Genomic DNA, 21326 nt, shown 5'->3' with positions numbered 1-21326 from the left:
TCTGAGCTTCCTGGGTAATGAAAGGCCCCAGCTGCCGTGCTGGGAAGTCCGATGTCCCCTCTGCACCAAGGCCTGTTTCCAACGGGCTGCTCCCAGCCAAGGACTGGAAGACCTGAGACTCCTCTGCTGGGCACACTGGCTGGAGGACTCCCCAACAGCCTTCTGTCCTCTCCCCGATCTGCACTGGGGTCTAAGATGCTTCCTCCCACCCCTCCTTCCTTCCCTCTCTCCCTCACTCAGGGTCAGACCTACACTGCAGTCGGCCAACTCTCCCAGCCTCCCCCAGCTTCCTTCCCCAATTTTCCCTTATAGGCATTTTCCCCAATAAACGTGTTGCACATCTAATCCCTCCTGGGAGCACTGGATGAACAGAATAAACGTGCTGAGAGCTTACGTGATTTACCCACCATCTTTCAGGCACTAAGCTCCCTATAGAAAGCACTCACTATATTGTACCAGCTCTTGATGTATGTTGACTCGCTTAACCATCACAACAACCTATGAGGTAGCTACAACCATTATCTCCATTTTATACAAGGGAAAACAGAGACACAGCGATAGTGGGCTGACCCAAGGTCACACAGCTAATGAGAATTCAAATCTCAGGGACACTGGACCCAAACCCTGGTTGGTCTGGCTCCAGAGCCCTGTGCTCTCAACTATGATGCTATATTGACCAAAAACACAGGTCTCAAGTTCTGGGTGCAGCACCTTTCTGCTACCCTACAGCCCTCCCTGGAGGTTGGGCCAGCCCAGCTCTGGCCACAGCTGCTCTCGGGTTCCAGAGTTGGGAGGAGCAGGTGGTGGCAGCAAAAGAGAGTCCTTGGTACAGAATGACACCTCTGGTGTTGGCCTCAACAGCCCTGCCTGAGACTGAGTCAACAATTTCAAAATGGCAGCTCCTATCCCTAAACCCAGCCCAGCAGGTAGAAAGAAAGGATGGAGGCAACTCCTCACTTCGTCTTCTTTTACTGCCTCATAAATCCAGGAGGCAAGAATATCCCAGAGAGAAAGAGAAGCCAGGCCAACCCAGGGACTAGCTGGAGGGGCGACAAAGCAGTGTCAGATGGGAGAGAGACTCCAGTTGAGGCCGAGAGGGCTGGGAGCAGCAGAAACACAGACTTCTCAGACTGGACCCCCCCAAGCAGTAAAAGGACTTTCTGAGAACTTTTTGGCAACTGGCTGCCTCGCTGTGGTGACAAGTGACGGCTGCATTCTGCCCCCTGCCAAGCACGTGCTCAATGTACATCAGGGAACTCGGGCACCCCAGAGAGCTGGTGACAGTCTTAGACACAGGGAAGAAAAAGGTCCTGGAAACCCTCTTCAGTCCTGGGAGATAAAGATCAAAGGGCAGGAAGCCTCAGCGGAATTGGTCCAGAGTTTGCTGGGAAGGTCACAGCATTAGTGAAACCCTGATCTCAATGAGACACTGCCCCTGTATTCAGCGAGGAGATCACACGCCCCATTATGAGCCGAGACCAGACCGAACTGATTTAGTTATGGGGATGAGAAACAGTCTCCAGGGGTAGGGAAGCCCCAGGCTCACCTCAAAGCCAAGAAATTCTGCTTGCATGCGAGGAGCTTGGCCATGGAGTGTGCACAGCCATCGGTCAATTTGTTGTTGAAAAGACTGGAAAGTTCCGAGAGAGAAGAGACATGGAGATGAGATGAGGCACAGTGGACAGCGGCCACCCAAAGCCCGGGTAGCCGGGTCCCTCAGGACAGGAGTCCCCTATGCCCTCCGGCCACGCAAACGTCCCTGTCCCAGCCTGTCCCTTGCTCACAGCTGTTGCCCAGGCGGCATGGCCTGGAGTGAGGCTGGGGACATGGGGCCAAATGTCCACGGCCCAGCCTGACTTACGCTAACTTCTGCAGCTGCTCACAGCGAAGAGCATGTTCAGTGAGCTTGCAGATGCCTCGGTCTGAGACGTTGTTATCTCGCAAGCTGAAAAAAGACAAAATAGGTAAATTTGAAAACAGAGCCGATGAGAGAGGGGAAAAAACGAACAAAACCCCAAAAGAGACCTTTGCTCAAGCCAGAAGTGCCAGCATCTGTGCTTCTGGGAAATGCTGCAAGGAAAGAGCACCCCAGAAAAGTGGAGACTCCCCCATGCCTGGCCAGGGTGCTGACGTCACTCACTCTGTAGGGTAGGGGGCTTCGGAAGTGGGGACCCAGAGCCCACGCAAATAAATAAATAAATAAATACAGACTCTCGGGCCCTCCCCTGGAGCTGGTGAGTCTGCAAGTGTGGGGAGGGGCTCAGGGATCTCTGTATTTTAATAACTGTGCCCATGATTCTGCATCTTCAGGCCAACTTGGGAGGCCCTGACTTAAAGGTTAACACCTCAAGCTCTCTGGAGTCCCTCAAAGGAAGTTCTGATCCTGGCAGCCACTTACTAGCTACTTGCTGGTCCCTTTATCTGTAGAAAAGGAAGGATGGTAATGCCGACCTCACTGGGCTCTTGGTGAGGATTTAAAGAGATAGCGCACATAAAGCCCTGTGCGCACCTGGCACATAGTAAAAGCTACCTGTAATATGATCACTGGCACGTATGGAGCCCTTCCCAATAGTAACAATATTTAATCTTCCTTAACCTTTTTTTTTGTTTTTGTTCATTTTTTTTTCTTCTTTAATCTTTAATGAAGTAGGTACTATTCTGTCCACCAGAGAGAAGGAAACTGAGGCCCAGCAAGTGAAGCCTTCACTAAGGTTGCACAGCACCTAAAGGATTGCCGCCTAGGTTTTCTGGCTCCAAAGGCCACTCTAAACGATGCCGTTGTACAGCCTCTCCCTTCCGGCCTGCTCTGGGCTCTTAACGTCAGATTCATGCATTGGTGGATCACAAAATCAACTCAGAAGGTTTAGAGCAGCATTTTTAAATTGGAAAAAGAAGAGAAAGGAAAAAGAGAGCAGAGTGTATCACGGTTAATAAGTCATTTTGTGAAATTTCAACCTGACATGCCCGTGTGCTTGCTCACACCCTCTCTCGCTGTGGGTCACAGTCAAAAAACTTCGAAAGCCATCGCCCTAGAGTCAGAATCGGGGTCTAAAGAAACCTACACGCATTGGGGCACTTTGTGTATGGGGCTTCTTGAAGCCTGAGGGTTTTGGTTGGCATGGAAACAGCTTCAAGTGGGAGAGATGCAGCTTGGCACTGTGGGAGAGAAACCTCTCTCTCTCTTTCCCTTTCTCTCTCTTCCCCCCTTCCCGCCTGCCCTCCCTGTCTCTGTCTCTTTCCCTCTGTCCCATGCCCCGCTCCCTCATTCACTATCTCTGTCACACACAGGAAATGCCCACGCAGCAACCTCATGGTTTCTGCCCCTCCCCTGTAGCAATGGCAGTTTCAATACCAAGTGTGTGGGGGGTAAATCTCGGTGGAACTTGGTCAGGGACTTTCACTGTTAATGGAAAATCAGGCTGGTTCCCACAGAGCAGCAGTCTTCACAGTGTGGCCTCTGAACCGCTTATAGCAGAATCACTGAGTTAAAAACCTAGATTCCGGGGCCCTCACCTCAGACCTACAGAATGGAAACCACTGGGAGCAGGCCCAAGAATCTGCATTTCCACAAGTCCCTCTGCACACTCCGGTCTGAGCGTTAGAACCAGACCATCCTGGTCTTTCTCTGAAAATCGAGGCAGGGCCCCAGCCTCCACCCAACCCTTCCACACACCGTGGCAGTCACGTGGGCCTTCCCAGCCCAGGAGAAGGAGAGCCACTCATTCTAGGGATCCATCTATGAGGATTATCCAGACCAGAGGTTCTTGACCCCCTGGGGTTCAAGGACCCTTTGGAGAACTACTTTGGAGGTCCATTATCCAGAAAAACACACATTCATATTTCTATCAGAACAGCTCCCACAGACAGGTCTCGAAATTCCTGAGTGAATATATCATGATTCCTACTTCCTGGGGAACTAGGGTATTGGGCTGCCATCTTCCGCCTACCTGGCCAGATCCACTCTCCCCCTTCTCTGCCTGGCTCTCGGTGGGGAGCTGATTCCAGTGGACTACATCGCAGACACCCTGCTCCAGCTCCCTGTGGGTTAAGGCGACAGTGGGGAGGACAGGAAGGCCAGGGTTTACCCCCAGCTCTCGCCCTTCCAGGCTGCTGCAGCCTCGGTCCTTCCAGACAGACCTCTGGGCTTGCTCCTCTCAGCCAAGAGCCACTCCTCCCATCCCCCACCCCTTCAGGTCTAAGAAGACCAACAGCCCTGTCCCTACCCCATCTCCACTGTCAGCGGCCCCAGGACCCTGCACCATCTCTACCTGCTCTTCCTAACTCCTGCCCAAGCTTTTGTAAGCTGTCCCTTTATTAAACTCTCCTCAAATCATCCAAATCAGCATCCTCCCTATATATACATGTTTATCACATACATTAACTATGTATCATATACATATTAACTCTCTATGATATGTTATATATTACATTATTATTGCATTGTATTTATAAATCTATGACCATGGTCCTGATAACAAAGGCCACCACACAGTTTCTAGTAGAGATCCATGTGTTTGGCTCCGTGCAGAAAAAAAAAATCTCACTGCTTTGGCCCAGAGAAGGTAGGTCACCCTAATAAAGTCAAGGAGAGGTTTCTTCTTTGCTCAGGGTCAATCTAAGGTCACCTGGGGTAGACCAAAAGCCCTGGAGAGGCTGTGAGTCAATTTCAAGTTAAAGCTATAACTTCTGCATTCTCAGAGGTTTAAAGCAGGGAGCAGGAAGGCTGGAAGGAAAGCTGGGGAGCCTGCAGCGTGCTGACCACCTGACCTGGGCACACCCTCTACCCTCATCCGGCCCAAGATGTGAAGAGAGGCCCACGGGGGCTGGGGCAGAAACATGGGAAAGCTCACACCTTCAAACAGGGGCTGAGAGTGGTAAGGGCCAGGCCCAAATCTCTCCACTACATAAGGAATAAAAAAGCAGGTGAAACTCTGTGGCCACTTTCTATCTCTTGGGTCTCGAAATTTCCATCTCATTGGGATTTTAAAGACTCTCATGGGACTATGGGATTAACAGATGTACCCTACCATATATAAAATAGATAAACAACAAGGATTTACTGTGTGTCACAGGGAACTATATTCAATATCTTATAACAATCTATAATGGAAAAGAATAGAAAAACTATATAGACATAGACATATATATGTATAACTGAATCATTTTGCTGTATACCTGAAACTGATACACTATTGTAAATCAACTATATGTCAATTAAAAATAAATAAATAAATACATTTTAAAAAATAAAAGAAAATCTCTCATTGGGTGCAAGTCACCTTTGATTTGGAGGTGGTTCCTAATACAAACACATATTACACCCAACTTTGCCTGTGACTTAAAGGTTGCCCTGGTGCCTCTGAAGCCCGTCCACACACAGGTTGCTTGTGGAGAACAGAGACTGGTAACCAGAAAGATGTGATTTGTGAATCCTAGCTCTGCCATCTCCTATGTTACCCTGGACAAGTTACCTCATTTCTCGGAGCCTCTAATTGAGGATAATGGGGAAAATAATGTCCCTGCCTATAGCCCAGGGTGGTCATGGGGATTAAAGGAGGTATTTCTGGGAAGAGCGTAACACTGTGCCTGGCACGTGGACCATTTCATGAATTACGACTATCGCTATCATAAGTCGAAACTAAGGCCCAGACTGGGGAGGGGACTCGGCTGGGGTTGCACCAAAGGGGTGGCAGGGCCTGGGGCTGGGCCCGGATTCCTGGCTCCCAGCACGGGGCTCCCCTACCTGCACCCCGATGGTGGCATTCCCCCTGTGCCCAGCCAGCATCGCCCGGCAACACTCACTAAAGAGCCTTGCAGACGCCGAGGCAAGGCAGCAGCTGCTCCACGCCCATGTCGCCCACAGAGTTGTGGTCCAGCTGCAGGGCCACAGGCTGCCGGAGGTGCCGCAGCACAAAGGCCAGGGCAGCACACTCGGCCGGGCCCACGCTGCAGAATGTCAGCTTGAGATGCCCAACGTCCAGCCTACGCACAGCCTCCCGCGCCAGCCGCTCCTCCTGCATCTCATACAGGCTCCGGATGAGCCAGATGAAGCTGGGCATGGCATGCATGCTCTTGGCCTCGCCCGGCACGGCCGGTGGGATGGAGCGAAAGTGCTTGCGGAGGCTGCGGGCCAGACACCGCCGGGTGCAGGCCTGGCGCCAGAGCAGGGCCTTCTCAGACACCTGGCACTCGGCCAGCAGGCCCCGGTGCTCCTGGGACAACAGCCCCGCCAGGAAGGCCGCTGTGATCTGGAGGTTGTGCGGCTCGGCCCCCTGCAGCAAAGCGGCCACGCTGCCTTCTTTGCACCCGGAACCCCGCATGCGCAGTTTGGACAGCACCCCGGCCAGCGGCGAGCAGCCAGGCCCGTGACAGTTGAAGAGGTGTCTGAGCGAGGATGGCGGCGTGTCGGCGCTGAGAGCGAGGTAGAATGCAGCAAAGAAGCACTGGAAAGTGATGTGCAGGAATTCCAGGGGGGCTGTACTCCCAGGCACGACCGTCTTGGCACGCACCAGGAAGCCAAGAGAAACCTCCTCACTGTCGACGTGTGCTGCCTGCAGCTGCTTGGGGGAAAACACGTAGCAGCACGTGCCCAGGCCCCACAGAGCCAGGCGGCCGAGGTGCAGGAGGGTGAGGAGACTGCCCCGAAGCGGGCCGGCTCCCAGCCCGCGGGCAGCTGGGTCTGGCGGGGAGGCATGCAGCAGGAAGTGCTGCAGGATGAGCAGGTACATATCTGTGGTGGTCTTCGGGGACCCCCCGCCCTGCAGCAGCAGTTCCTGGTGGCATTTGGACACCATCCAGGAGAAGACGGGCAGGTGGCACAGACTGTGCAGGGCCAAGGTGGCTCTGAGCCAGCAGATGAGGCGGTCGGCCACCCCAGGCTCGCGATGGCGCTTCCTCAGGTACAGTTCGATGCCCTCTTCCGAGAAGCCCTTGAGGTTGAGCTCCGTGCGCACGTACTTCCTGAGGCTCGCCGACACCGCGTCTGGACGGCTGGTCAACACCTTGCGGGCATTCTTTAGCAGGTTGCCCTGCAGAAGGTTGAAGAGCAGACTCTGGACAGACGTGGGGGCGGTCGGACAGCAGTGACGGTCTCGATCCGTGAATCTGAACCTGAACTCGTCAAAGCCGTCGAAGGTTAAGAGGATGCGCTCGGGGTGGTCGAGGAGGACCTGGAAGACGTCCTGCTGGCCAAGGTCGGGCCAACAGCAGTGTTCAAAGAGCAGCGTCCACACCGACAGCGGTTTCGCCAGGCACTGCAGCTGCCGGCAGCTGAATGGGAAGACGAAGATAAATTCCTGGAAGGCCCTCCCTGAAGCCCAGAGCAGGTGCAGCTGCTGCAGAAGCGTGCTCTTGCCGCTGCCCGCCTCGCCCACCACCAGCACAGTGTCCGCGTCTTCGTTGAGGTGGCCGCGGGTGCTGAAAAGCTCCTCCAGGCCCAGGGTGGCGGGGCTCTGCTGCAGAGGCCCAGCCATGCCCGCCTCCGTCCGGATCTCTAGAACATTCTCTGTATATATTTCCTCCAGGCAAAGGTTCTCTGTCCCATCGTAGGTGCTCAGGAAGCGAGACTGAGCCGATACCATGGTCCTCAGCTTGGACAGGTACCTCTTACAGGCGGCATCTGGAAGACAGAAGAAACAAATGAGGTGGCACCATGATGAAGATGGGACCTGACCAGAGGGTGGGCTGCCTGGGGAAATGGGATGTGGCACACGGGCGGTGCTCATCCTGGCTCTCCACTCACAAGCTAGGGACTTTGAGGTTGGTCACGTAACCTTCCCAAGACTCAGTTTTCTCCCCTGTGAAATGGGAGAAGCAGTGGTTCCTACCTTACAGGGATAGGGACCCATGTAAGAAACCATGGCCCAATGACGATCATGCATGGCGGTTCTTTGTTCAGTGTCCCACACAAAGTGGTCAAAAGACATTGCCTAGCACCATTATTATTACTGACATTGGAAAGAGCTGTAGAAGATTAGAAGGAGCACAAGGTTGGGGTCAGAAGACCCACATTCTGATGCCTGTCCCACCATATTGGTTCAGGAGCTTTAGACAAGTCCCCTCACCACTCAGCCTCAGTTGTTCTTTCTAAAGGCAAACAGAAGGTTTAAGCGCTTAGGAGCCCGGTTTCTGAAGTCAGATACACCTAAGTTTGAAATCTGGGGCCAGGGACTTCCCTGGTGGTGCAGTGGTAAAGAATCCGCCTTCCAATGCAGGGAACGCGGGTTCGATCCCTAGTCAGGGAACTAAGATTGCACATGCAGCGGGGCAACTAAGCCCGCGCCACAACTACTGAGCTCGCGCACCTCAACCAGAGAGCCTGGGTGCGGCAAACTGCAGAGCCCACGCACTCTGGAGCCTGCGCGCCACAACTAGAGAGAAGGCCACGCGCCGCAATGAAGATCCCGCGTGCCGCAACTAAGACCCGATGCAGCCAAAAATAAATAAATAAATCTAAAAAAAAAAAAAAAGAAAGAAATCTGGGTCCACCATCAGCTTGGGCAAGCCTCTCATCCTTTCTGGCCTCAGTATTCTTATCTCTAAAATTGGAGACAATTCACACCTTGAAGGATTGTTTTAGAAAGAAATGAGATAAAATAGAGTTTAGAAGAATGTTGACATACGGTTAACTCTCACAAAATGGTGTTGATTATCATTATTATTATTGGGTATGATAGGCACAACAGTGGCCCACATCTTAATCCTCAGGATCTGTGAATGTTAAATTACTTGCAAAAGGGACTAGACAGATGTGATTAAACTAAAGACCTTGAGATGGGAAGATTATCCTGGATTACGTGGGTGGAGCTAGCACTGGATTGTGTCAGGGTCACTGGGATGCTCCAGGCAAGGACTTAGACAAGATTCCCTGATAAATATACACTTCCCCATCCTCCTCATACAACCCTCTGCAATAAAAATTCTCATGTCTAGGATGTGTCCACAGAGCTGCTGTTTTTCCTTTATCATCCTAATACCAGCATGAGCAAACCACTCCCTGTGTCAGGGGTTAGTTCTTTTTATAGGAAATGGGGAAATTATGGTCCAGAATCCCAGGGCGGTGGGACCTCAGAGCATCACAGCCTCACTGCCCCCAACCAGGTACTGACCCATTTGTTCTCAGCTCAAAGACTGACAGGCAATTCTCACAGAGCGCTCTGAGCACACTGAAGCTGTACTTACGGTCGTCCAAAGGACACGCTTGTGATTGTGCTCCCTGTTCTGTTCCCAAAGCTGATGATTGTCATTGCCTTTTTTTTTTTTTAAAATATTTATTTACTTACTTACTTACTTGTTTGTTTGGCTGTGCCAGGTCTTAGCTGTGGCAAGCGGGATCTTCATTGCCACATGCGGGATCTTTAGTTGCAGCATGTGGGATCTTTTAGTTGCAGCATGCAGGCTCTTAGTTGCGGCACGTGACATCTAGTTCCCTGACCAGGGATCAAACCCAGGTCCCCTGCATTGGGAGCGTGGAGTCTTAGCCACTGAACCACCAGGGAAGTCCCTGTCATTGCTCTTAATGCCATCTGGATAAACTAGGAGCACTGAACGGAGACCGAAATATATATATTTTCTCAATACTCTGATTTCCCATGCAGGTTTTCCAGCTGCTATCAAAATTCTCCAGGAAAAAAAATGTATCTCTCATTTTTTTTTTTTTTTTTTTCAGTACGCGGGCCTCTCACTGCTGTGGCCTCTCCCTTTGCGGAGCACAGGCTCCGGACGCGCAGGCCCAGCGGCCATGGCTCACGGACCCAGCCGCTCCGTGGCATGTGGGATCTTCCCGGACCGGGGCACGAACCCGTGTCCCCCGCATTGGCAGGCGGACTCTCAACCACTGCGCCACCAGGGAAGCCCCTATATCTCTCATTTTAAAAACAAACACATGTCGGTCATCACTTTTGGAATCATCACCCTGGGGAATCTGGCACCATGGCACGGTGTTACAATCCGTGAAGAGCCAGCTGTGCTTAATGATATCAACATTAAACATTAACCAAGGGTCAAGCCAGGTACCATGCTCTGGGCAGCATCCCCTGTCACAAACCGACGTCTGTGTTCTGTTCTCAGGTGAGAGGGTGCACACCCAGGTGCCAAGCACAGGCTTCCGACATCCTCCCCACAAGCATGCTCACTGCCCAGAGGGCAGGGCCCAGGGTGATAAATCCATCTGTCAGCACCAGGCACAGTTCAGGGACCCTGGGTGCTGCTGAGGTTTCCTGACGGCAGACACACCAGGCTTGCATCCTCTCTTTACAACCGACAAGCTCTTCTCCCAGGAAAAGAGGAAGTGTAGGTGCAGACGGCCTAAAACCAGATCCATCCTCCCCTACCTTGTCACTCAATCTCCCTGTCCCCGTTTCCACATCTGTAAAGTGGAAAAAACAATACCTACTTCTCAAGTTTGTTGCCAAGGACAGACATCGTAAATTAAGCACCTGGCAGGATGCCTAGGATGTTCGAGCTGGGCCATCCAAGCCTCTCCCATTCCTGAACTGGGTCGGTGACCATGTGAAATGAGAGATATCACATTATCTAAATCCATTTGGCTCCTGAGTTTCTGATAATGAGTAGCTAAACTGCAGAGATCAAGAGATACCAGCCATTAAAAAGTGTACCCACATCTTTCCAATAAAAGAGTATGGCTAGTAAGGAACAGCTGTATTAGCTCACAGGACAAGGTACCTCCAGTGATCACTCCGCAGCGCAGGAAGAAATAAAAGCAAGCCCTAATACTACACACATTAATCCAGTTAATCCTCCCAACAGCCCAGTGAGCCAGTGGTGATGCTGCCCTTAAAATGAGGAAACTCTCTTAGGGGGGTTTGCACAGCCAGTAAGTGGGATTCTGACAAGTCTCATGCTGGAGTTTTTGCTCTTAAGCACGAATCTGAAAGTCTTTCTTTCCCTTTCTGATGAACTGAGAACACATATATACCTTCAAAAGGCAGGGCCAACGGGACAGGTAATTCCTGAACACATTGTAGAAGGAAGGCCGCCAACCCATTCGCCTTCACTGCGGCAAGATCAAGGAGCCTTCTTGCCTGTGGGGAAAGCAAAAGTCATTATTTCTCCAGAAAGGCGGATGGAGAAGTGGGGGAAGGTTTCTACTGATTACGACAATACCATGGGCATCTCTCTCCCACCACAATAAAAGGCCAGAAAGACATCCCTAAACAAGATGCGTTTAAAGAAGCCAATACAGTATGGGGTAGTGAAATGAACAGTTGAATAGACACATCCAATCTGGTTCCCGCTCAGGACCCACTGAAAGAGTGAATAACCGAAAATAGGGGGAAACAAAGAGCCATAACCCTATAAAGGATAGGAAAAACAATTCTGGAAGATGTAAATCACTTGGATGAGAGGTGATTTCATTGAGTCTCTATAATCCCTCCAGGGCCAGCCTCAAGGAGCTGGTGCTCAGGGTACAATTGTAGGTTTCAGGTGCACTAGTGAGAGAGGACCAGAACATGTCTGCTCTATAAATACCTGAACATAAATACTACAAATACTTTAAACCAGCCTTGAACAGACTTATTCCATCAGTCTCAACCGGGCTTACCTAAACTCACGTGGACACCAAATACATATTTTAAAAAATAGACAAAAACGGTAACTAGAAAGTCCCCCAACCCAGCCCATCCTAACACTGCAATGTAATTCCAATTCATTCATTCAATAATTCATTATTTCTTCAACAAGTATTTCTTGAGTGCCTACCATGTACAAGGCTCTCAACACAATAAGCTTTAAGACAGAGCCTGGCACGTAGTAGGCATCAAAATAGATTCTGGATGAATAAATTAATGGTGAATGAATTACTCAAAGCACTGTGGCCAGCACTGGCCCTCTCATGAACTACTGTGAGTTTTATTTATTTATTTTTTTTAGCGGTACGCGGGCCTCTCACTGTTGTGGCCTCTCCCGTTGCAGAGCACAGGCTCCGGACGCACAGGCTCAGCAGCCATGGCTCACGGGCCCAGCCGCTCTGCAGCATGTGGGGTCTTCCCGGACCGGGGCACGAACCCGCGTCCCCTGCATCGGCAGGCGGACTCTAAACCACTGTGCCACCAGGGAAGCCCCAACTGTGTGCTTTTTCAAACCACTTTTCTGGGACTCAAATTTCCCAATCCATAAAGTGAGGTGTTAATGACTGTTCCATCTGCATCATGGGAGGCCTGAGGTTCACTATTTGGGGGAAAATAAAACAAAGAGTTTCAAAAATACCCAAAAGACACTCTTCGGTTCTTGTGGAATGTCACATTCAGAGGCAGTTATCCCAACTCCAAACGTCTATGATCTAATGCAATCTCCTATTAGAAACCCTATGTGGGCATTTAAACTATATTAGTACATAGTATGCTATATTCATTATTAAACACAGGTTTAATTTAATGAGTTTTTATCATCTGTTGGGCTATTAATTTAAAGCAGACAGCACTAAAAGCGTACAAGTACAGAATATCACTGATAACAGAATTGATAGTAGCCAACGGTAATGTTAAGGAGTGCTTACTACGTGCTAGACACCGTGCTAAGGGTCACATAGCTCACCTCATTGAATGCTCCCATCTGTGTTTCACAGATGAGGAATCCGAGACAGGAGAGATGAAGGATGGTGAGTTTCCATAGAGAAGCCTAAAGTCACAGGCCTTGAGCCTGCATCGTCCTGACTCCAGAAACCAAGATGCTCGCCACCATATAACGCTGCCTCTCGTCAGAAGCGGCATGGTACCAAAACTCCAGAGCAACTGTTACCTGCTTGGTTACCCTTAAAGGGGAAGCGCCACGACCCATGTCTCCCCACAGGGCTGACTTCACAAACCAGTCTCGGTAACTAAGCATGCTTTTCCTTTGAATTCTGATGAGCAAAGAGGGAAGAGCCTTACCCGCTGGGATGACGTGAAGATGGGCCGCCTGATTTCATCACATTCGTACTGGCTGATGAAACCCCGCGCCTGTGTCAGGTCCAGCACGCCCTCCACGTGGCCGTAGAGTCTCCTGACGATGGCTGGCCGGTGACTCTGCAGGTCACGGGCTGGGTGGGGTGAGTGGGGCTCCCAGCAGCCGGGAAGCTCGGGGGGCTGTCTGTCAGCCTGGGTCTCCTGCACAGCCGCAGTCAGTAGTTCACAGCCCCAAGCACCCTTATTCCAGACAGTGTCCAGGAGGCGCCTGGCCAAGTGGGAGACAGGCTGGCCCAAGAGGTTGAGTCCCTCGTAGTCCTCCCAGGAGAGGACTTCCCAGGAAAGCAGCCAGTCCAGAACGCTCTCAAAGCCCTCCAGGGACCCCGAGACCAGCAGCTCCACCAGCTGGCTCCTCTGTGCCTGGAAAGCGTCCTGCGCGTACATTTCACAATCTGTGGAGGAGAATGAGGTCCAGTGCAGGACTTCTCAGGAAGCAGGCAGGCGGCAGTGGAGAGGGCAAGTCAGCCCCACCCTGAGACCAAGACAGCCACAGTTCTACCCTCAGACATTACCAATGCAAGCTCCCCATTGTATGGATGTACAAACTGAGGCCCAGAGAAGGCAAGAAACTGGCTCGAGATCCCACAGAGGGTTTGAAGCAGCCAGGAGTTAAATCAAGGTCCCTGGCTCCCACATCCATGCTTCATCCCTGCTTTACGAAGTTTTAAAAGGCTTGAGTTAATACTAGGAACAATGTCTCCCAAGGGATCAGGGAATCAATTCTCTTTGAAGCCATATGAGAGGGCCCTTACATGCTGGTTGGACTCAGGCTACCGCAGCTCTCTTTTCAACAATGGCTAACATTTATTAACCACATACAATGTGCCAAGCACTATTCTAAGTGCTTTCATTAACCCTCCCAACCACTCTGAAGTGGGTACTAGGATCAGCCCCATTATACAGGTGAAGAAACTGAGGCACAGAGAGGCCTGAGTACAACTGAGGCTTGTACAAGGGTACAAGGTAGACGAGGTAGAGCTAGGATTTGAACCCAAGCAGTGCAACTCCAGAAGACGTGTCTTTAATCCCCTTATATTTGGGTTCCCCACAGGGGCCCAAGCCCAGGCCTGTGTAGGTAACCCACTGCTACCGCCAAGGACAGACCCAGAACATTGCTATAAAGATGCCAACCCAGGTGAAGCGAAACTCATGGTACAAACTAAGACGTTTCAAAGCTTATGGGTGTACTGACCCCAGTCCACTGCCCCCTCCCCAAATGCCCAGGCCCTTACCACCTCCCCACTCCCTTCCACCACACGCTATGTGCCGTCACCTCTGTCGATGGCTTGCTCTGGGATCAGCCTTCAGACTCTGGGTCCTGGGAATCTGTGGGGAAGCGATCTCACGGAGCTTCAGGCCCTGGGAGTGTCCCCACGCGGCAGAGAAAATCTCTCAGCAGGGTCCCTTCTGCGACAGTCACAGAATCTAGGGCTGTGAGCTGGGGCAGTGCCCGCAGAAAATGAAAGTGAAAGGAGGTAGGCATGGAAAAAGAAGAGGAACGCCAGCTTCTTTCTACAAAAACGGGACATTCCAGGATACTCAAAGGAGCAGACGCCAAGGGGCTTGGAAAGTCTGTGTATTTCCTATTGGTTGTTTATGCGTCTAACTCCCTTCTTGGCCCAAGTGGAAGCCTGGGTTTTACTCATCCTGGCATCACTAAGCTTGGCATGGGGCTGGGCCAAGGGGAAGTACAGTGGGAATGTTCATGAATCAAAAACCCACTGAGGGAAGGGGTGGGGCTGGAACTTCCTGCGCCTGTCCTCATATGCCATCCAAAGTAAGGGAAAGGAGAAATCACCAGCTCGGAATGCTGCCAACACTTAGGCTGGAAGCCTTGCGCTGGCCAGATGAGGAAACTGAGGCAGCGAGCTTACCCATGTGTCTGGCAGCTTGGGAGGGAGGGCATCCTCAGTGCAGAGGCCACCGTAAACCAGAAAGGAAAATAGTTCTCTCTGGCCAAGCAGGCCTCCTTCTTGCGCCCACTGCCAAGCAGAGGAGTCAAGAGGGTAGAGGTGGGGAGAGGGGAGAGGAGAGAACAGGACGGGGTAGGAAGAGCTCTGGGCTTGACCCTGAAGTGGTTCTCAGCCCCATCACCACCCCTGCCCAGGTCCTGGGGAAAAGAACTACCACCCACCCCTCCGGAAACAGCCCAGAAATGTGGTCAGCACTCTCCTTCTGACCCAATGCCTGGAGGGCATGTGTGCAGCCAGAAATTAAAGAAGTTGAAGAGTTAAGATGAGATAGGACATTCCCTGCCCCTTTTACTCAGAGGATGCCTAAGGACGGACAGCTGCTGTCTCCTCAGCATCAGGAGAGCCTGGACCACCCTACACCCCCCGCACCACCCCCCCAGTCAAAGATCATTAGGCTTAGATTAGGCATGGCCAAGTCATCTGCAGGCAGGCCTTGAGCAGGAAGGCAAGGCTGAGTGGCACAGGATTGGCAGGGCTAGATTTGCCCACAGATCCCACGTCTCTCCCGGGGAAAGCCCCGAAACGATGGGCAGAAGCCAGAGGTGGCCAACCTGCTGTGAAGAGCTACACGGTTCTCAGCAGTTCTGGCACAGAGCCTTCACCCTCCACCATTAGCTGCACTGGGAGACCCCACCAAGCCCAGTGATCTCTGACACACCCGCAGACGTGCTAGGCCACAAGTGGACAAGCTACAGGTAAGCAGGGGCCCTTCCCAAACACTCCGAGTCTGGGTCAGCCGATGGATGCTTGAGCCACACATATCCAACTCGTGATGTCAGGGCACCTGGAGAAGGAGGCAGGCCCAAGCCAGAAGGTTTGCTGCTCTATCTCCCCACCAGTAGCTGGGAAGTCCCAACTCTGTCCTGGCCTTCTTCCGGAAACCTCAGAGGTGGGAGAATCCCCAAGGGCCAATCCGGCCAGCACCCTGTCTCTAAGAAGGCATTGTTCTTTCCCATCTTAAACATCCAGGGCAGAGGACCTGGCCTGTTGCTGTCCTCACTAACCAGCACAGGAAGTTCCTCATTATGTTGAACCAAAGTTTTTCCTGCTTCAGTTTAAATTGGGAATGGGAGAAAACAGATGTCCATTCATCACCTATCTCATAAAAACTGTCCCTAAAATCCTACCTCTTGCCCCTTTACTCCCTGCTCAGACTTCCCCTCTTCAGACTAAATCAGCCTCTCTCCGTTGCCTTTTCTTCTCTGCTTCAATTACTGCAACTTTGGAGTCATTGTAGTCTTTTCTCGAGGAAGGTGAGGTCTGTGCAAAGAAAAGGGCACTTCTTTGCTGAAGCAGAGGGTCAAGTGGAAGGGGTAACCCACGTGGGCACCCCCTTATCCCCAAGCCCAGGCCAAGCCCTGACATCTACCTCCCTCCTGAGACACAGCCAGTCTGGTTTCTCTGGAGCCCTGAGCCAGTTGATTTCCTTAAGTGCTGAAATCTCAGCCTGCTAGGCCACTGCAGACAGAAGAGAGGGAGGCCCTGGAAGCTCAACCGAACTGTCCTGCTCTCAGCTGGGGCCACGCCCCTGCTGGGGCAGTGGACCCATCCCTCTCACTTCCTGCGGCATCCTCCATTCTTGCCCCCTTCACCGGGCTTCTCTCTGGGAGAGCAGTTCTCACCAGCACATACACATACTATAATTTCTCCATCTGACCCCATTTCTCTGCCCCCTTCACAGCAGGACTCCTTAGCTGTTGTCTATACCGCTGTCCTGAAGTTCTCCCCTCCTATCCCCTCCGATCGTGTCCCCTTTGGCCCCCAGCTACTTCTGTCATGGTCACCAGTGACTTCCAGGTTGCTGGATTCTCAGCCCTCACCTCGCTGGTTCTGCCAAAGGCATCTGTCATAATCACTCCCTCTTTCCTCCTTGAAGCACCTTCCTCATTGCTGTCCAGAACACCCCAACTCTCTGCTTTTTCCTCCCATCTCACTGGCCACTCTTTCTGTCTCCTTGGCTAGTTCCTAATGCTGGGAGCCCCAGAACTCTCTGGTGGGACCTCTTTTCTCTGTATTACTCTCTCCCTAAGTGAGCTTACCTGCTGTTATGGCTTTAAATACCAGCTATATGGTGATGAAGCCCCAAATTTTATTTCCAGCTCCAACCTCCCCACTAAACTTTTTTTTTTTTTTTTGCGGTACGCGGGCCTCTCACTGCTGTGGCCTCTCCCGTTGCGGAGCACAGGCTCTGGACGCGCAGGCTCAGCGGCCATGGCTCACGGGCCCAGCCGCTCCGCGGCACGTGGGATCTTCCCAGACCGGGGCACGAACCCGCGTCCCCTGCATCGGCAGGCGGACTCTCAACCACTGCGCCACCAGGGAAGCCCCCCACTAAACTTTTGCAACTGCCTAATGGACATCTTCATGTGGATGCCCAATAGGCATCGCAAACTTCACAAGCACAAAGCCAAACTCCAGATCTTCCCCCTAAACAGGTCCCATCTCAGCCGATGGCAGCTCTAAACTTCAAGATGCTCAGCCCCAAAACCTCCGAGTCACCTTTGACTCCACCCTTCTCTCACATCCCAAATTCTATCACCGCCTACCTTCAAAATATATCCCAAATCTGAAAATCTGATATTTTTTCATCACCTCTATGCCATGGGTAACAAGCCTCCACGGTCTCTACCCAGAATGACAGCAGTGGTCCCCTCACTGGTCCCCCCACCCTTCTGCCCTCACCTCCCTGCATTCTCTCTCCCGTTCACAGCCAGATGAACCTGCTAACCCCTAGGTAAGAGCAGGTGACGCCTCTTCTCAAAGACCTCCAGTGGCTCTCAGTGCGCTTAGAGTGAAAACCAAAGCCTTTGCAGTGGCCATCGAGACCCCATGCAATGGATCCCCACCTCCCCACCCCTTATGTCTCTGCACTCATTTCCTACTAATCCGTCACTGGCTCCTCACCTACGCTGCTCCAGCCACGCTTGTTCCTAGAACAAGCCAGACCTGCTCCCACCTGTCATGCTTCTGCCCGAGGACATTTGCACATGCTCTTCCCTCTGTGGGTGCACTGTCCTTTCCCCCAGTTATTCACATAGCTCCCCCCTCGCCTCCTTCAAGGCTTTGCTCGGTGGTCACCATCTCAGAGAGGCCCTCCCTGACTAAGCTATATAAAACCACAATACCCCCAGACCAATACCTCATCCCCTTTGCCTGCTTTATTAGTCTCCATAGCACTCCTTACCACCTGACATACCTTGTATTTACTTATTGGACTGCTGTCCAACTCCTTTCTAGAAAACTAACCCCATGAGGGCAGGGGATGTTGTCTGCTTTTTTCATTGCTATATCCCCAGTGTCTCATGCAGGGCACTGATCAAGACTGTGTGAATGAATAAAAGAATGAATTTACTCTGCATGGTTCCAGGAGGCAGAAGTGGAGCCAAGGGGTGGAATCTGCAAGCCACAGATTTTGACTAAATGAAGCCAGAGCTGCAGGACACTGAACAGCGCTTCATAAGGAATGAGCTTCCCATCACTGAGCGTATGCAACAGAGGGATCCTGCACTGGGTGGGAGGTCAGTAGGCTAGATGGGGTCCCTTCCTGCCTCAGATCTCAGAGTGCCAAATGGCTAAGGGGACCTGAGTAACCAAGCAACTTAGGGGGAGAGCGATTGGGACAGGAGAGCAGAAGCAACAGGAATGTCACTCGGGTCTTCACCAAGGGGTCAGGAGACGGGTGACATGGCAGGCTTCTCCCCTCTATGGAACAAGGACCCTGTGGCCAGGGAACAGCCCATGGGGAGATTGAGCCCACCAAAGGGAGGAGACTAAGAGCTCCAAAAGAGACAGAGAAGCAAGAGCAAACTCAGGACCAAGGGTCCAGCTGTGGGAGGCCTCCCTGGAGGGGATGGAGGGAGGCTTTTGAGTTTGCTGCAGAGCAAGTAGGACCGGATGGCTGTTCCTCAACATTAGGAGAGGAGAGGATGAACAGCACAAAGGATGTGATGCCGGCAGGCCCTGGTGTGGGGGTCTCAGCAGGGATGGGATGCAGAATGGTCAGGGGTCTCCACACCCACCACAGGGGAGGAGGAGGAGGTAGGAGACCCCCATGAGAGTTACAAGGCCACAGGCAGGGTTAGAGATCATCCAGGTGCTCTCATTTATACCCACCCATCCACAAGCAAGGTGAAAATGGGGAAACTGAGGGAGAGAGGAAGGGACTGAACAGAGAGTAGCTCCCGCTCAGACCTGAAGACTGGCTTCCTCATTCCCAGGCCGGCCCGGTGCCTCGAAACTTCATCCTGCCTGTTCTGCCCCCACAAACCCCTCGATCCCCAAATCACGGTCTCTCTCCAGACCTCAGAGGCTCCTGGGGCAGAAGTTCTGCCCACTCTCCCAAACCCCCTCATCGTTTGTAGTCACAGCCCACCAGGAGGCTCCCCAACCTCGAAACACCCCTCTTTCCTTCCAGACCCTGGGACTCCCGAAGGGGAAACCGAGGCAGCCCCATCCTAAGGCTGGCGGCCTGGACCGCTCGGAAGTCAGGTGTCCCAATCCCGGGAGCGGGACCCTCGGCACCTGCCGCCCCGGCGCAGGGTTCAGGACCACTCACCCCCGGCCCCCCGATTCCTCCCCGCAGCTCGAGTCTTGACTCCCCGGCTCAGCTCCAGCCTGGGCTGCGCGGGCCCTAGGCCCCGGCCCCGCCCCCGACGTGCCCCGCCCCCACTGCCCACCCTCTGCCTGGCAGCCCCGCCCCTCCCGAGAGAGCCAGCCGGACCGTGGGCGGCGGAGCACGCAGGGCAGAGGCAGGCTACACGGCCTGTGCCGCGTGACCCAGGCCAAGTATGTCATCCTTCCTCCCCCATCCAACACACACACACACACACACACACACACACACACACACACACGGAGGTATCCTGTGAACTGAAAAGCTAGGAAAGCTGTTGGGGTCAGTATTACCCAACGCACCCTTTGTGGGTCAGGAAGTTCATAGTCATCTAAAGCCTTACTCTTGTGAAGTCCCAGGACGGAGTTCTCTGGAGTGTGATGGTTCCGTGTTAGGTAACAGTGGACAGGGCATTTAAACTTCCTTTTTCTACATTTTTCTTTCCATTCTTCTAAGTTGAGGCAAGCCATCTCAGTTTAGTACTAATAGGGCTTGAACTCCTCTCTAACGCTGCCTAGTCTAATTGACTCTGTGACATTATCTAACTAGAATTCACCAGCACTGTTTTGTTTACATTAGATTTATTTTATTTTATGATTTCTTATTCCTGGCAAGTGATTGCTAGCTTTTCATTGAAGGTATTAATATAAACATTCCTTTTAAAACACTTGTAATTGGAGGCTTCCCTGGTGGCACAGTGGTTAAGAATCCACCTGCCAATGCAGGGGACACGGGTTCGAGCCCTGGTCCGGAAAGATCCCACATGCCGCAGAGCAACTAAGCCCATGCGCCACAACTACTGAGCCTGCGTGCTGCAACTACCAAAGCCCATGTGCCTAGAGCCCATGATCCGCAACAAGAGAAGCCACCGCAATGATAAGCCCGCATACCGCAACGAAGAGTAGCCCCCGCTTGCCACAACTAGAGAAAGCCTGCATGCAGCAGCGAAGACCCAACACACCCAAAAATAAATAAATAAAATAAAAATAAATTAAAAAAAAAAAACATTTGTACTTGGAAAATTTTAAATGTGAAGTCAATTTCAAGGAAAAAAACTGACATTGATGTAGTGCTTTACAGATACTAACTCATTTAATCCTACCTACAGGATATTGACTATCTTTACCCTAATTTGTAGAGGAAGAAACTGAGGCACAGAAGAGTTAATTACTTTATCCAAGTCATGACAGCAGAGCCGAGATTTGCCCCCCAGATGTCCGACATCAAAGTTCATGCTCAAAACCACTACCCCACACTGCCTCCAGGTAAATACCTGCACTGCTGGTGCACATTTGGTTGAGGCTGGGAAATGCTGTGTTAGAAGCACTGAATCTAACCCCAGGAAAATCATTCCAGATGGTGTACAGATCCATCTGCAAGGATGTTCACCACCATCTTATCTATAACAGCAAAAAGCTGGAAGCCTTCTGAATGCCCAGTAATAGCAGATTACTTAAGAAAAGTAACAGAGCAACTGAACCTGGAAAACTTACCCGATTCATCTTCTCTTATACTCCACACTCAACCTGGAAGCAAATTTGTCAACCTGAGCTTCAAAACATATTCAGAATCAGCCACTTCTTACCATAGCCACTATTACTACTTGGGTCCAATTCACTGTCATCTCTCATCTGGCAAGAGCACCCAGCCATTCCCCATGGTTCTAACTAGTCTCTCTTCAACCTCACACTGCGTAGCAGCCTCCATGCTGGTCCCCTGCTCCAAGCAGCCCACCCACCCACCAGTGTCCAAACCCTTCTACAACCAGGCCCAAAT

General features: G+C 51.9%; 1 protein-coding gene across 13 annotated transcripts in view; it reads right to left on the bottom strand.

The window, feature by feature from the left end:
* The window catches only part of NOD2 (nucleotide binding oligomerization domain containing 2), a 35174-nt gene that overhangs the window by 11226 nt on the left and 2622 nt on the right, over nucleotides 1-21326 (bottom strand). For 3 of the 13 annotated variants that reach the window (XR_016390966.1, XR_016390965.1, XR_016390967.1), the window contains exons 1-6: nucleotides 14239-19530; nucleotides 12891-13437; nucleotides 10937-11042; nucleotides 5803-7618; nucleotides 1862-1945; nucleotides 1547-1630 (exon numbers count right to left, since the gene is read on the bottom strand). Coding sequence is in view for 10 of the 13 variants with exons in the window: in XM_022555101.3 (XP_022410809.2) it covers nucleotides 1547-1630; nucleotides 1862-1945; nucleotides 5803-7618; nucleotides 10937-11042; nucleotides 12891-13349 (2549 nt within the window). In the remaining 3 variants the exon portion in view is untranslated. Of the gene's footprint in view, nucleotides 1-1546; nucleotides 1631-1861; nucleotides 1946-5802; nucleotides 7619-10936; nucleotides 11043-12890; nucleotides 14213-14238; nucleotides 19531-21043; nucleotides 21077-21326 lie in introns of those variants that run through there. The other 10 variants (XM_022555093.3, XM_089903026.1, XM_089903025.1 and 7 more) reach the window with 7 other exon arrangements.

The sequence above is a fragment of the Delphinapterus leucas genome, chromosome 20, assembly GCF_059928025.1.
Source record: "Delphinapterus leucas isolate spDelLeu-1000000601 "Yukka" chromosome 20, BTC_Dleu_Yukka2, whole genome shotgun sequence".
NCBI lineage: Eukaryota > Metazoa > Chordata > Mammalia > Artiodactyla > Monodontidae > Delphinapterus > Delphinapterus leucas.
This window is presented reverse-complemented; position numbering and strand designations above follow the sequence as displayed.